Source organism: Geotrypetes seraphini, chromosome 4 (genome assembly GCF_902459505.1).
Source record: "Geotrypetes seraphini chromosome 4, aGeoSer1.1, whole genome shotgun sequence".
Classification (NCBI taxonomy): domain Eukaryota; kingdom Metazoa; phylum Chordata; class Amphibia; order Gymnophiona; family Dermophiidae; genus Geotrypetes; species Geotrypetes seraphini.
In genome coordinates, this window is record NC_047087.1 from 201028444 (window position 1) to 201044591 (window position 16148).

Consider the following 16148-nt stretch of genomic DNA (forward strand, 5'->3'; position numbering starts at 1 on the left):
CCTCCTGGTACCTTTTTAAAACACCACCCACCGGCCCTTCCTTTTAAAACACTCATGCCCGCCCTTCCTTCCATCCTAAACACCTCCCCCCACCCCGCAGTACCTTTTTAAACGCCTCTTAAGCCTGGTGGTCCAGCGGTATATGGGCCGGCAGGAGCGTGAACTGACTGCAGCCATTCAGAAAGCAGGGCGGACCCAGGCAGCAGTGCAGAAAGCACACTCCTGCCGACCCATACACTGCTGGACCACCAGGCTTAATGGGCGTTTAAAAACGTACTGTGGGGAAAATTGCATGCATTCGCTGCTGCCAGAGTAGTAAGGAGGAACATGGGGATAATAATAATAATAATAATAACAGTTTATATACCGCAATACCGTGAAGTTCTATGCGGTTTACAAAAGATTGCAAGAGGTACAATATGAGTGACCTGAAGAGAGTGAGAAATAGGTCAAGAAAACCGTTGTTGAGATAGGGAAGAGCAGGTGGAGAGGAAAGAAAGAGACTGCATTGGAGGAGGGAAAGAGCATCGGGGGGGGGGGGGGGGAGGAGGGGGGACTCAGGCCGGGAAGATATGTGGCCATGAGGTGGAATGGGGGAAGGGGATCTTTAGAAGAAGGGAAGAGATAGGGGAGAAACTGAATATGGGGAGAGATAAGAACATAGAAGAGAGATGCTGGGTGAGGAGGGATCACAGGGTCAGGGATGCAGACTGTCAGTGGTAGACAGGGAGAGGGTAGGAACAGTGGAACATAAAGGCAATGCTGGAAAATGGAGGAGATTAGGACACTGAGGGACAATGCTGGAAAAAGGGCAAATGGGGACATGGAGGTAGGATAGGGACAGGGAAGAGAAGGAAGATGCTGGGTAGGGCAAATAAGGGTGCAGAAGGAACAAGGATGGTGGACCTGGGAATAGAAGAAATGTCAGAGGGACCCTGAACAAACATTAGAAACAGATTAAAGTAGAAAAGAGACACATAGAGTCAAAGTAAATTACCCAAAAATTCCAAAACGTGTTCAGGTAGATAAAATAATTTTATTTTGCATTTATTAATTTAAATATTAGCTTTTGGAAATAAACATCTCTGATATCTTGCATTTCAAAAAAAAGGTACGCCGGGGGGAGGGGGGGTTAAAAGGAAGGGTGGGCAGGCGCGGGGGGGTGTTTTAAAAGAGCAGGCAAGGGTGTTTTAGAAAGATACCAGGAAGGGGGAGGAGGAAAAATTGTTAGTCGGCTGGGACAGATCCCTGCTGTCCCAGCCTACCACTAGACAACCAGAGGTAGGGGGGGTTGGCAGGTTACATTTCAGGGCAGTGAGACAGGGTACAGAGCCTAGCAGGGAAGGGGGAGACAGGGTGCAGACGATTTTACAGATCACTAACAGTAGGTCAGCAATTTCATATTTTGAGTTCTTTTAGTACCCTGGGATGTATACCATCCAGTCCAGGTGATTTATCACTTTTTAACTTATAGATTTGGCTTAGTACATCTTCCAGAATCACCGAGATTTCTTTCAGTTCCTCCACATTATCACCCTTGAAAACCATTTCTGGTTCAGGTAGATCTCTTACATCTTCTTCCGTAAAGACCGAAGCAAATAATTCATTCAGTCTCTCCGCTATGGCCTTATCCTCCTTGAGCACCCCTTTTTCTCCTTCATCATCCAATGGTCCCACGGATTCCCTCACAGGTTTTCTGCTTCTGTTGTACCTAAAAAAAAATTGTTATGAGATTTTGCCTCTTTGGCAAGTTTCTCTTCATATTCTTTTTTAGCTTTCTTTATCAATGCTATGCATTTAACTTGCCAGTGCTTGTGTCTCTTCTTATTTTCTTCATTCGGATCCTTTCTACATTCTTTAAAGGATGTTTTTTGGGTCTGCCTTGAGCCGGTGGGCTCTTTTCCATCTTACCAGCAGGCACTCTTCGTGGCCTGCAACTGACATCAGGAGCCGGAGGAAGAGGTCCTGCTAGACATCTTAAAAGATTATCTAGCCACGGAGCTTGGAGGGCTGCCTTGAGCCAGCGGGCTCTTTTCAATTTTACCAGCAGGCACTCTCCATGGCCAGCAACCGACATCTGGAGCCGGAGGAAGAGATCTGCTAGACCTCTTAAAAGATCATCTAGCCGCGGAACGTGGCCCGTGGATGCGTGTCCGAAGGGGCCTGCCCAAAGGGGGCAGGACACACCCCTTCAGAGCCTGAAGGAGACCAACTGAATTGTGGAAGTTTTTTGTTGATATGGAAAAAAGGCGAAGATAGTATTATTTGGTCCTGTTAAAGGGCCTATGGACCATTATTACATTCCTTTGACAATTACCGCCAAGTAAGTATATTTTCACAACTTCTTTTTTATCCTCCGGGAGGCCATCACCTCCTCCTCAACCAGGAACATCTCAAGAGACAAATGAGCCACTCCCCAGTCTAGGTAATGGCTCACTTTCTCAACCAGAATTGGATCCAAATTTGGGGAACTTGGAAAAGAGTAGGGTACCTTTGGGATCTTTTTCTCTGGCCCCAGTTCAAATGACTTTATAATCAGAGCCGACTTCAGTGGATGAAATAATAACTTTACAAGATATCTGGAATGTGGTAAGTCGGATGGAATTGTCTCTGCTAAATACGGTATCTAAACTGTCAGTTTTCCTCTGATGTAACAAAGTAAATCAGCAGGAAGTTCAATTAGCTACAATTGAAAGTAGATTAGAGAAATTAGATACATATGTATCAACTTTGAAAACTACAGCAGTTTCAAACATTAAAGATTCTGCTTTTTTCCATTTGAACCTGTAGAAAATGGAAAATTTACTAAGGGCCAGAACCTTAGGTTTTTGAATTTTCCCATTTCTCGCTGTCTAGCACCATTGGAACACTTGACGATGTATTTAAAAGATGTCCTTCAATATTTATATGTTGATAAATTAATACCTGAGAAAATTTACTATCTTCCAAGGAGTTCCAAGGGTGTGATTGAGGAAGGGGAAATGGATCATTTGGTTTCAAGTTTCAAGTTTACCTTTATTTGATGAATCGCTTATCACAATACCTAAGCGATGTACAATTAAAAACCATCAGAGTGTGGCAATACATTTAGTTAATAAAAATCAATTAAGAGACAGACATACATTTAGTTGACAAAAAATCACTTAAGAAACTGACAAAGATTGACGAACATGAAGGGGTGGGAAGCAAGGGAAGAAGTTACAATTTTGTTATCTGTTAAAGTTTAACATCCAAGGGTAAAAGCACATTGGGTAAAGATGGGTTAAGATGAAAAAGAAGGGTATGGAAACCTAAAAAAGACTATGTTTTATAGGTCAAATGCGTCCTGGAATAAGTATGTTTTTAAAATTTTCTTAAACGCAACAAGGTCTTTTTCGTTTTTGATAAAATTTGGAAGGGAGTTCCACAGCGTGGGCGCTTTTACAGAGAATATATCATTGCGTCTTGTACCTATGATTCTTAATGAAGGGACTGATAGCAAATTTAATGAAGAGGATCTTAAGGAACGAGCAGATTTGTGTGGGACAATCATTTTTGCAATAAATTGGGGTTCATTGAAGCTTAATGTTTTGAAAACCAAAAATAATATTTTAAAGGTAATTCGGTGGGTTATAGGAAGCCAGTGTGATTTAATTAGTAAGGGGGTAACATGATCAAATTTCTTTGCATTGAATATTAATTTTACTGCTGTGTTTTGGATGATTTGGAGACGTCTATTTTCTTTTTGAGTTATGTTAATAAAGAGAGCATTGCAATAGTCCAGTTTGGAAATAATAAGAGAGTGAATTAAAATATTGAGTGATTTTGCTTCCAAAAAAGTAGAAATTGAACGTAAAAGACGTAATCTGTAAAAACAGGATTTAACTATTGCGCTGATATGGTCATGAAAAGATAGATCAACATCGATTATTACGCCGAGGATTTTCAACTTAGATACTGATTCTAATGGGATGTTATCAAGTATGAATGGTGTTTTTTGAAATATGTCTCCTTTCCAATTGAAAAGCATGGTTTTTGTTTTTTGGGTATTTAAAGCCAATTTGTTATTATTTAACCAGGTTTTTATTTTTTCTAGTTTGTCAGTGATAGTTATTATTTCTTCTGTGTTTTCTGGATTGAGAGGGTGCAGTAGTTGAATATCATCAGCGTATGAAAATGTTGTGAATCCTAGTGACTGTGACATGGTGATGAGTGGGGATAAGAAAATGTTAAATAGCAGAGGGGATAATATTGATCCTTGTGGAACTCCGGAAGATAAAGAAAAGTTTTCAGAATAGGACTCATTAAATTTAACTCTCGAAATTCGGTTTGAAATTTGGTATCTCCAGATAGTTTGAATATATCTTAGTTCTTGGAATCCTCTAAAGATAATATAGCTAAGAGAACTACGTTGCTGGTTACCTTTCAAACTGAGGTAGAAAAAAGATATTTTTAATTATATTTTACTAAGAAGCAAGCATTGTTTTGTGGTCAGCAATTGATGATATTCCCTGATGTAACCAGGCAAATGTAATTACATAGAAAGCAGTTCCTACAACTAGTCTAGGACTTTGGCATAGGGGCTTCATTTTTTCTTAAGTTCATTTGTAAATGCCTGGTTGCATTTGGAAATAATAAATATACTTTCATGGATCCTTCTCATTTGGAGTTATTTCTTCAAGTTAAGAATGTACTTCAGATAAATTCTGAAAAAGAATTAGGAGTGGATGTGGTTAATAAAATATATAAGCTTATTTTGCCCATTCATATGATATATAGAAAAGCTAATAAATGATTTCCTATTAGATATTTGTTTTACTTTTCAAAGCAGTTCCAATAATGCAGGCTAGATTTAAAGCAATATTATTTAGATTATTTTCCTATATGTGATTTATCTTTATTTCTGTAATTTTATTATGTTATGTAATAAATGAAGAAATATAAATAAATAAAAAAAGGATAGTTTTTTGGCTCTAATAGCCTCTTTTATTTCACCTTTTAACCATACTGGCTCTCGTTTCCTCTTCTTTCTGCCTTTGCTAACACATGGAATACATCTGGTCTGAGCTTCCACAATGGTATTTGAAAATTAAGCCTCTGTAGTTGATTTCTTTTGCAACATCACTCCTGATATCAGCTCAAATTTGATCATGTTATAATCACTTTTCCAGCAGACCCAACACTGTTAACTCCTTTACTATGCCTTGCATTCCACTAAGGACCAAATCTAAAATAGCTCCCCATCTTGTCCGTTCCTGGACCAGTTGCTCCAAGACATCCAGGACTTTTACCTCCCTAGCACTCCCTGATGTAACATTTAACCAGTCAATGTTGGGGTGATTGAAATCACCTTCTCGAAGCTGGGAAATCTCTTAGGTTTTCCTCTTAGAATAATGCCTCAAACTAAAAGAAAGCGGGCTTTGAAAGCTGTCCCTCCCAAGTTAAAACTTCCTCACCAACCCAGCAGACATTGGAATGGTATTCTGCCAAATTTACCTAGTTACCGAAAGAAGGGGTCCCTGCTGTAGGCACGGATGATAATCTGTTCTTTTTGGGCATGATGTATCTCTGTCTCCTCTGGTATCCATTACAGTACTGTGTACAGCACTTGCACGGGTTGTGCTGGCAGTTGACCCAGGTGTGGATGTCGCTATGCTGGTTTACTGCTTGGAGGAAGGCACACCTGAGGATCAGAATGCCATATGATTTGAGTGCACATTGTTATAGCAAGATGTGGATACAAGTTCAAATTGGTTCCAGTTCGTGGCACTTAACATCCAATTGGCAATTGGCTCATTTGCCAATTAAGTTGGGCACACATCTTGGATCAGTTGCCAATTTTGGGGGCCAAATACAGAATCTGGGGATTGATGGGTATACAGGCTCAGTGGATGATCACTTCATCTGCATTTAAAAAGAAACAAAAAAAAAAAACTCCTTTCCTTAGACAAAATAATAAGTAAGAAATGCTCCCAACGAACGTATCTGTGTTCCAAGTAAAGTACAAAAATTCAATAAAGAATTAGGTCCCACTGATGGTGGCCCGTGTTCCACTACGTTGCTGCTTCAGGGTGTTATTCATCAACCAACACACTCTCTCCTAAGAGCTTAATAACCAGTTTGAATCTTTCCTATGTCTTTTATGATCATACATTTTTGTCACTAAGGGCCCCTTTTACAAAGCCATGGTAGCAATTCCCCTGTGGCAAATGCACCGAAGCTCATTCAGTTCCTATGGGCTTCGATGCATTTACCACTGGAGAATTGCTTTGTAAAAGGGTCCCTAAGTTATTAATTGATGTCCACTTAGACCATGTCCACTTAGACCATTCCTTGAGCTCATCACCTCCCCTGGGGGGCGCTCACACTGGTTCCTTTCATCTTTTCTCACTTTGTGGTATCGGCAACTTCTGTCTCAAGTCGGCTGTGGGCACAAGAACATAAGAGTCGCCATACTGGGATAGACTGGAGGTCATCAAGCGCAGTATCCCATTTCCAACAGTAGCCAATCCAGATCACAAGTCCCTTGCAAGATCCCAGAAGAGTAAAAATAGATTTTATGCTGCTTATCCTAGAAATAAGCAGTAACTTTTCTGAAGTCCATCTTAATAATGGCTTTTTCTTTGAGGAAATTAACTAAACTTTTTTTTTTAACCCTGCTAAACTAACAGCTTTTACCACATTCTCTGGCAACAAACTTAAGATTTAATTACACATTCATTGAGTGAAGAAATATTTTCTCCAGTTTGGTGGTATCTCATGCTCAGAGCAGAACTAAGACAACCTTGTACCTCCAAGCTCCTCTGTCTTGGCTCTGTTTCTAAGAAAAATAATTGTCTGTACTCAGACCTATATCACAGAAGTCACTGTGTTTGACAGCAGATAGAAAGTCCACAGGTTAGCAGCATGTGCATGTAGTCTTTTTCCTTGCAGTTTCTTCTTCTTCCTGTTTTAGATAGAAAGCTTATGCTCCCTCAGTAAAGCAACACAATAATGTTTTTTCCTTTTTCTTAACAGGACCCCAGTTTCCCAACATTATGTGCAGCCAGGAATAGCACCCCCAGGAGCTAACCAACCAGTTTCTTTTCACCAGTATGGCCTCCCACCAACTAGCACTCCACAGCAGCAGCTGACCAGTCAAATGGCAGGCATGCAGATCGGTAATGTGGCAACATCTGCTCCTGCTCCAGCTAGCATGAGTTATGGTAAGTTTACACTGACAAATACATATTGTAGACCTACCACATGTGGTGTAGGGGTAGAGAGAATTTTCACTATTGGGTAATTTGTTCTGAAGATGCTATTCTGCACTAGTATTTTTAACAGGTTGTGTTGCTGTGTGAGTCTTGATTTTCACTGTTATAATGTCAGTCTAGGTAAAAAAGGGCCACACCTTCCAATGCAAAAAGATTTTGTGCTGATATTCTTCAACGACAAGCAACCATAATATTCTCACATGTGGATTCATCCACAAAACCTGGTATGGCCACTACCAATTGCACAGCCACTTAAAATCTTTAGGCAGTGCTGGTGCCTTCCCACCTGACATCGGTTCACGGGACCATTTTCTGTGGAGCTTAGAAACTGTGTCTTCAGTTTTCTCTTCAGCACGTCAAACTTTTACCATTCTTTTGTGCCTTCCTGTACTTATTTTTCATTGCTTTCCTTATAATTTGTTCTTTTTATCCTGTTCCAGTATTTTACCTGACGTTGGTTCATTTTCACCAACTTTTGGGGGTTTGGGCCTTTAGGCCACTCTGAGCCCTTTTTTCTTCATGGGAGCATCAACTATTTTCATAAGAACTTAATAGCCTTATTGGGTCAGACCAATGGTCTATCTAGCCAAATAGCCAGTCTTCACGGTGGCCAATCCAGATTACTAGTACCTGGCAAAAACACAAATAATAGCAACATTTCATGCTTCCATTCCAGGGCAAGCAATGGCTTCCCCCATGTCTCTCTTAATAGCAGACTATGGACTTTTCCTCCAGGAAATTGTCCAAACCTTTCTTAAAACCAACTATGTTAACTGCTCTTACCATAACCTCTGGCAACGGGGGAGCAGCACCGCTGGCCTCGGGGGGGGGGGGTGAGAACGTATCAAAGCGAGTTTCCATTATTTCTTATGGGGAAACTCGCTTTGATATACGAGTATTTTGGTTTACGAGCATGCTTCTGGAAGGAATTATGCTCGTAAACCAAGGTTCCACTGTAGTTTGCATCTAACTTGCCAGTGCTTATGTTGTTTCTAAATTTTTTTTTCATTTGGATCCTTTTTCCATTCTTTACCTTTTATGTTTAATACTTTTATTGAGTTTTGCAATAAAGATACAGATACTACAGTGAATAACCATTTCAAAAAATGTGGTAAATGTATAAAGCCAAAGATAACCCTTTTAAAATCCCCAACCTCACCTCCTCCCAATTGCCACCCAACTGAAGCTACCAGTAAACATCACATCCAAACAGAAACGCATCAACAAAAACCATTTTGAAGGTGGAGTACGCTGAGATTAGTAAAACAAAGTACAGTAGTCAAGCAATATGAAATACCTCCACTCCAGAGTTTCACTTCATCTTTTAACCATGCTGGCTTTCATTTTCTCCTCTTTCCACCTTTGTTAATATGTGGACTACATCTCGTCTGGATTTCCACAATGGTGATTTTAAATAATGTCCATGCTGGATTTAAAGTCCTAGCCTCCACAGTACACGTGACTCCTTTTGCCAGACTTCACCTCGGAATTCTTCAGTGGACCCTGGCCTCTCAATGGACGCAAGTTTGCGACCCTCCTTCTCGAAAAATCTCTGTCACTCCTTCCTTGAAGAAGTCTCTCCATTGGTGGATGCTCTCTTCCAATCTTTCCAGAGGTTTGCTTTTTCAAACGCCCCCTCATCAGAAGGTCCTCATGACAGACTCTTCGACTTACGCTTGGGACGCTCATATCGATGGTCTCCGTACTCAAGGCCTCTGGACCAGTACGGATCGTCAGTGTCATATCAATCAGTTGGAATTCAGAGCGATCCATGCTTTTCAACATCTCCTTCACGACACAGTAGTCCTCGTCCGCACGGACAACCAAGTCGCCATGTATTATGTCAACAAACAGGGAGGGACAGGATCTGCCTCCCTTTGTCAAGAAGCTCTGGAGGTTTGGGAATGGGCGATCCGTCACAACACCTTCCTCAAAGCTGTCTACATTCAAGGGGCTCAGAATGCTTGGTGGACAACTTGAATCATCTCCTGCAACCTCACGAATGGACTCTCCATTCCTCGTCCCTTCATCACATTTTCTCACAATGGAGAACACCTCAGATAGACCTCTTTGCAGCTCCCCACAACTACAAACTGCCTCAGTTCTGCTCCAGAATATGCTCCAGGATATACTTTCCTCACCGCCTCAAGGCAGATGCTTTTCTTCTGGAATGGATGAATCTTTTCCTCTACGCATTTCCTCCGTTCCCTCTCATTCTCTGGTCAAGTTGAAGAACGATCATGCCACCATGATTCTGATAAATTTTTTTTATTGAGTATTTTGAAAAATACAGAGAGCAATTCAAATACATAAAAAATAATATAACATTTTGTATATATAGGGTCTATAAATATAGAATAAACTATAAAGGATCATAGTATTAAGAAAAGCTCAGAGTAATGGAGTTATTTGTGAAGACTGTATGAGAAAAAGATGAGATAGAACAGAATAAAAGTTAAGGAAAAAGGAAAGAAAGAGGGAAAGTGAAGAAAAGGAAAGAGAGATAGGAGTGTCTACAAGTCAGAGCATACATATGAATCTAAGAATGACCAGGGTGATTTTTTGCTTTTCAAATTCTTAGAGATTCGGTGTGTAATTTTATTCTCATATGCATATGATTCAAATCTATGATACATACATAAAGAGTTCCACCAAAACGTATAATCTAATAACGAAGATGATTTCCAATTTTTCAGAATGTGCATGAGGGCAATTACCAACATGGTATCAATGAGTTTAGGAGGACAATTTGATTGCGCAAAGCAGGGATGTTGAGATTGAAGGATTATAATGTCAATAGAAATCTCTTCTGAGCAGTTAGTGATAGATTGTATGGTGTTCCAAATTTGGGTCCAAAAAGAGCGGACCAAAGTACAATGAAAAAACATGTGATCAAGAGTTCCCTCCTCTTTCAAACAATTCCAGCAAACAGAGTCTTGTTTTAATTTGGCTTTCCACATGCGAAATGGGGTCCATATTGCGTTCCACGTAATAAAGAACATTGATTGTGAAACTCTAGCAGATAAAAGTGGGCGGTTTGTTGAAGACCAAAAGAGTTCCCAGTCAATGTCAGAAAGCGGAGTGATGAGTATATTATCCCAGTGTTTCATAGAATGGTATGAAAAAGTGAAGAAATGATCTCTCAGAATATTATAAAAAAAAAGATATAGCTTTTCCTTTTGCTAGAGACCATAAAGACCAATGGCAGATAGTATTTTTGGAAGACATGAAGTCATATCGTATGTGCACAGAAGACAGCACTTCAATGAGTGAGATCCACTGTGAATAAGCAGAAGAAGGCAACATATATGTGGAACAAAGTATATCAAAAGGAATTGACGTAGTGAGAGTAGACAGTTGATGAGCAAACCATATACCTGCCCGCTGCCACCGTTTCCATGAAAGGGATTTGCCTTGGTTTTGGATTTTGGGATTATTCCAAAGAGACATGAGTGGGCTAACACTAATTGAGATCTCAGCTATATTATCTAAATAATGGAGAGCATGCTGCGTTGAACTCAACAGAGAATACTTTCTCAAATGTCTGGGTATTGATATCGTTAGTAAGCAGGAGATGTGTAAAGGTTTGCATAGAAAACATTCCATTTCAAACCAAGTAGGAGGGTCTTGATAAAAGGAATCATTAACCCAGTAAGCTCCATATTTAGTTAATGAAGCTATATAATAATGGTAGAAATCCGGGATGTTAAGACCACCGTTAATTTTAGAGGCCTTCAGCTTGGCTAGAGCAATTCGAAGTTTTTTCTTGTTCCATATGAATTCAGATAGCTTCCTATTTAGCCAATAGAAGAATGATTTTCGGCATAGAAGAGGAAGCATAGAGAGAATGTAATTAATTTGAGGTGCTAGAGTCATTTTGATGGATGCTATCCTACCCCACCAAGACAAATAAAGTGGAGACCATCTAGATGTAGTGTTAAGAACTAAATTTTTGATTTTAGATATATTAAGATCTTGAGCAAGGACCGCTTCATTTGACCATGTGAATGGAAATTTCACAGCTTCATTTGACCATGTGAATGGAAATTTAGCCAAATCTGATTGAAGAATGTTATTATTCAGAGGAAAGATTTCTGATTTCTCCCAATTGACAGAATATCCGGAAAAGCGAGAGTATTGTTTGATGATATGTATAAGATGAGGAAGAGAAGATTGAGGGTTCCTAAGAAAAATTAAGACATCATCAGCATAGGCTGCTAATTTAAATTCTCGATCAGAGGAGGGAATACCATTAATTAAGGGGCTTTGTCGAATAGCAGAGAGAAGAGGCTCTAACACTAAATTGAACAATAATGGTGAGAGAGGACAGCCCTGTCTAGTGCCTCTGTGAAGGGGAAATTTATTGGATAGAGAATTGTTAATTAGAATACGAGCGGATGGACTGTGATATAATGTTTCTATCCATTTCGTGAAAAATGAGCCAAAATTATACCCTTTCAGGACACAAAAAAGAAAAGGCCACTCCACTCGATCAAAGGCTTTTTCAGCGTCTATAGCTAGGCCTATTATTGGGTCTGTCAATGTTTTAGCGTGAGCATTAATATGGTGAAAGAGGCGCAGGTTATCTCCTATATATCTTTGTTTAATAAACCCCGTTTGATCTTTATGTATAAGATGTGGAATCACTTTGGTAAGTCTAAGTGCCAGTAGTTTTGCCATTATTTTGTAATCTAAATTAAGGAGAGAGATAGGACAGAAGTTTTTAACCAAGGTGGCGTCCCTGTCAGGTTTAGGAATTATTACAGTGGTGGCTTCAGTGAAATTAAATTGTTTATCTGGAGTGGAATGAAGGAAATCATAGTATGTAAGGAGATGAGGAGCTAAGATGTTTCGGAATTGTTTAAAAAATTCGTTAGTAAAACCGTCCGGACCAGGGGCTTTTCCAGTCGGTAGAGAAGATATGGCAGCTTCTATTTCTGTTATAGTTATCGGAGAATCTAGTTCCAATTTAACAGGGTCCGATATGGTCGGAAGAGATAAGGAGGAAAGAAAGGAGTCTATATCTGAATCAGGAGCCGCAAAATCAGATTGGTATAATGAAGCATAAAAATTTTCGAATTGAGAAGAAATTAAAGATCTGGTTTTGACTAATTGTCCTGCTGGGTTTTGGATAGATGTGATATGTAGTCTTTTGGATTTAATTTTAAGGTATCTGGCCAATGGGCGACCCATAAGATTATCTCCCATATAATGGCCAGAATTGGAGATGAAGATATCACGTCTGGCTGTGCATGAAACTAAAGTATTATATTCATATTTAAGTTTTTGGATATTTTGGAGAATAATTGGGTCTTGTAAGTGATTAGACATATGTTGTAGTTCTAATGTTTTAATAGTTTTCTAATTCTTTTTCTTTTATCATGGACTGGTTTTTTTTTCCAAGAAGCAATTTTTATCAATTCACCTTTAAGGGTTGCTTTGTAAGCTTCCCAGACTATGGAAGGACAAATTTCAGGATCTTTAGAGTTATTTTCAAAAAATTCCACTGTGAACGAGTTGATTTTTTCAACAGTTTCTTCATCTAAGAGTAGGGCGTTGTTTAAGCGCCAAGAAGGAGAGGCGGAATAGAAGTCACTAATGTAATGTAATGTAATTCTTTACGCGGAGCCGAGATAGAAATATATAAAGAAATGGCAGCATGGTCCGTAAGAGAGATTGGATGTATAATAGCATTTGTAAGATCCTGAATGAGAGAAGAGGATATGAGAAAGAAATCAATTCTCGAGTAGGAATTATGAGGTGGTGAAAAATGTGAATATTCTCTACCTTTCGGGTGAAGTAATCGCCAAGGATCCACAAGGGAGAAGGCATCACTTAGAGCCTGAAGAGCTGTGAATGACTTGGATTTGGAGGGTTTACAAGAAGAAGATCTATCAATATATAAGTCTTGGATTTGATTAAAGTCTCCTCCCAATATTAGAGAACAAGAACTGAATTCAATTAGCGCAAGCTGAATATCTCTAAAAAAATCCGGGTGATCTTTAACCGGGTCATATATATTTAGAAGAACGAAATCCACTGAGTGCAGCGCAGCATGTACCAGACACCATCTTCCCTCCGTGTCTGTTTTAATTGAATGAATAGTGGGAGATAGTTTATCTTTAAGAAATATTGAAACACCATTTTTCTTTTGATGGGTTGCAGGGGAGTATAAGTGAGCGGAATATCCCTTTAGTTGAAATTTTGTGGCGGCAGCGGGTGGGAGGTGGGTTTCTTGTAGGAAAATTATATCTGGATGTTTGTTAAACACATAATTAGATATCTTTTTTCTTTTAATGGGATGATTCAGGCCATTCATATTAAAGGAAAAGACATGTAGGTCAGCCATAATATATGAAATGCAGTGGTGAAATATGAGGTATATCCCCTTTGTAAAAAAAAAATAACTGATTTATTTGTAAGGTTAGGTAGACACTCCTGTCTAAGAAGAAAAATAGAAAGAGCATTAAAATAAGAAAGAAGAAGTCAGTAATGTTAGCGTAATATATGGTCAGAAAAGAAATAAACCATATTATCATGCATATCTTAAAATATTTTAAGGGTGCTCTTATGAGCACAGAAGAATAACACATGTGAAGTAACTAACAGAATTCACACCTAATCAGTAATATAAAATGTGAGATTAGTGTGCTTAACTTAGCAGACTATAAAAATTATGTATTTCATTACATAGAACATTGAGATAAGAGCTTATTGGCACAGTCTAAAATATCAAAACTGGAATTGATTTGATCAAAGACCTGCACGGCTGATGTCAAGTAGAATTAGATCGTTGGGGTTTTATTGATCATAGTCTCAGGCATTGAGTCTATAAATAGTTGTGCGGCTACTTTGTCTGTGAATGTATGTGGTTTCCCATCTCTCCATATGCGTAGAGACGCCGGGTATACAAGTGCAAACTTCACTCCTCGACGATGAAGCGTGGAACATAGCGGCACCATCGCCTTGCGAAGGGTGGATACATGTAAGGAGTAGTCGTTAAATAATAGTAGTTTTTGACCTTTGTATTCAAGACGACCGTATTTCCGATAGGCTTGCATGATGAGTTCTTTGTCTTTCCAGTTAATATATCTAGCGATTACTGCTCGCGAGCGGTTGTTTTTCTCCATGCGTTGGCCCAAGCGGTGTGCCCGCTCGCATAGAAAACCAGTCTCAGGGGTCACCAGACCAAGTTGTTTTGGGAGCCAAATCTGAAAAAAGGGGTAGAGATCTTGATCAGCACGGAGATCAGGTAGTCCTACAACTCGTAGGTTATTGCGGCGTTGACGGTTCTCTTGGTCATCCAAACGTATTGTCAATGTTGCCACTTGATTTTGCAAGGCAATCACTTTTTCGCGATCTTGCAATGTTGCATCTTCATTTTCAGACACCCTTTGCTCCACTGCTGCAATACGCCCAGCATGTGCTTCAAAACGATCGTTAATACAGTCTACAGCCAATTGTAATTTAAGAAATTTATCTTCCAGAGCCGCGGTGACCATTTTCGAAATTTCTTGGGCCCAATCACCCCATTGTGCCGAGGTTATAGTTGGAGTTGGTGACGTCGCCATTTTAAGTATTGAGCAGGATGATTTATGTTTAGGCGTTTTCGCCAATCTTATCGGCATTCCTATCTGATGCGCACTTTTAAACGGCTACACATATACAAGAAAGCTCTGTAGGTGAGGCAGAAGTAGTTTGAAAAAGATTTATTTGTTAGGCAGACTCTCTTCTACCCATAGCCGCTAGGGATATACAGGTTCAAAAGGATGCAGCAAGCTCCATGTAGGGGAGAGAGATCTCTGGTAGTCACTTCAGTATCAAGAAAAATATAGGCGATTTGGATAATCACAGTTTTAAAGCAGATGATTAATGATCATGCGTGCAGTCTGATCTCAGGCCATCTACTGCTGAGCAGCGCCGGAGAGACTCTTCCTCTCCTCTTTTTTTTTTCTTTTCCAATCTGTGCCTGTCTTTTTTCCTTTCTCTTCTTCTCCTTGTTTTGTGTCGGTTTCGCCCGAATTCAAACGAAGGTCTCGTATCACTGGCGCACCCGCGACCTCGGCGTGACTCAAGATTTGAGCGACACCTTCATCCGGGATAACGGTTGTTTGGGTCACCCGTCTGAATGGAGTTGAGTGTTCCGGTAGCAAAAATTTAACAGACTATGTAAAAAAAATTAAATATAAAAGCACAGTTTTATTTGAATTAGGCGTGTACAGGAGGAGCCGTTACGCCATCCGTGTGTTCTCCGTGGCGATCCCCCTCGACTTCGGCAGTTCCTGGGTGGGCTATGGACAGCGGAGTTCAGGTGAAAAGCAGGAGCAGGGCTAACTCCTGTTCGAGTGGTGTCGGGCGGAGGAAGGAGGGACAGGATGGAGGAAGCTTCCTCCTTCCTCGGCCTTGAAGTCGCTGAAGAGGAACAGAAAAACACCATGATTCTAATCGCTCCTCGATGGCCGAGACAACCCTGGTATTCCCTTCTACTTCAACTCAGCAGCAGGGAGCCATACCTTCCACCAGTTTTTTCTTCTCTGCTTACACAGAGTCAGGGATCTCTGCTTCATCCCAACCTGCAGTCTCTACACCTGACAGCCTGGTACCTTTCAACATAACCTCTCTTCAGTTTTCTCAATCTGTCAGAGATGTTTTAGAAGCTTCTAGAAAGCTTACGACTAGACAGTGCTATCACCAAAAATGGACTAGATTTTCTACATGGTGTTTTTCTCATCATAAGGAGCCTCAGCATTCTTCCTTATCTTTTGGACTACCTGTTGCACTTATCCAATTCTGGCCTCAAGTCAACATCTATCCGAGTCCATCTCAGTGCAATTGCGGCTTTCCATCAGCCTGTTGAAGGGAAACCCCTATCTGCTCATCCGGTGGTTTCCAGATTCATGAAAGGACTTTTCA

At 40.0% G+C, this 16148-nt stretch overlaps 1 protein-coding gene across 6 annotated transcripts in view; it reads left to right on the top strand.

Moving 5' to 3' along the window:
• The window catches only part of SEC24C (SEC24 homolog C, COPII coat complex component), a 220176-nt gene that overhangs the window by 44350 nt on the left and 159678 nt on the right, over positions 1 to 16148 (top strand). For all 6 annotated transcript variants that reach the window (XM_033941868.1, XM_033941866.1, XM_033941871.1 and 3 more), the window contains one exon: positions 6997 to 7184. In XM_033941868.1, coding sequence (XP_033797759.1) covers positions 6997 to 7184 — 188 coding nt within the window. The remainder of the gene's footprint in view (positions 1 to 6996; positions 7185 to 16148) is intronic.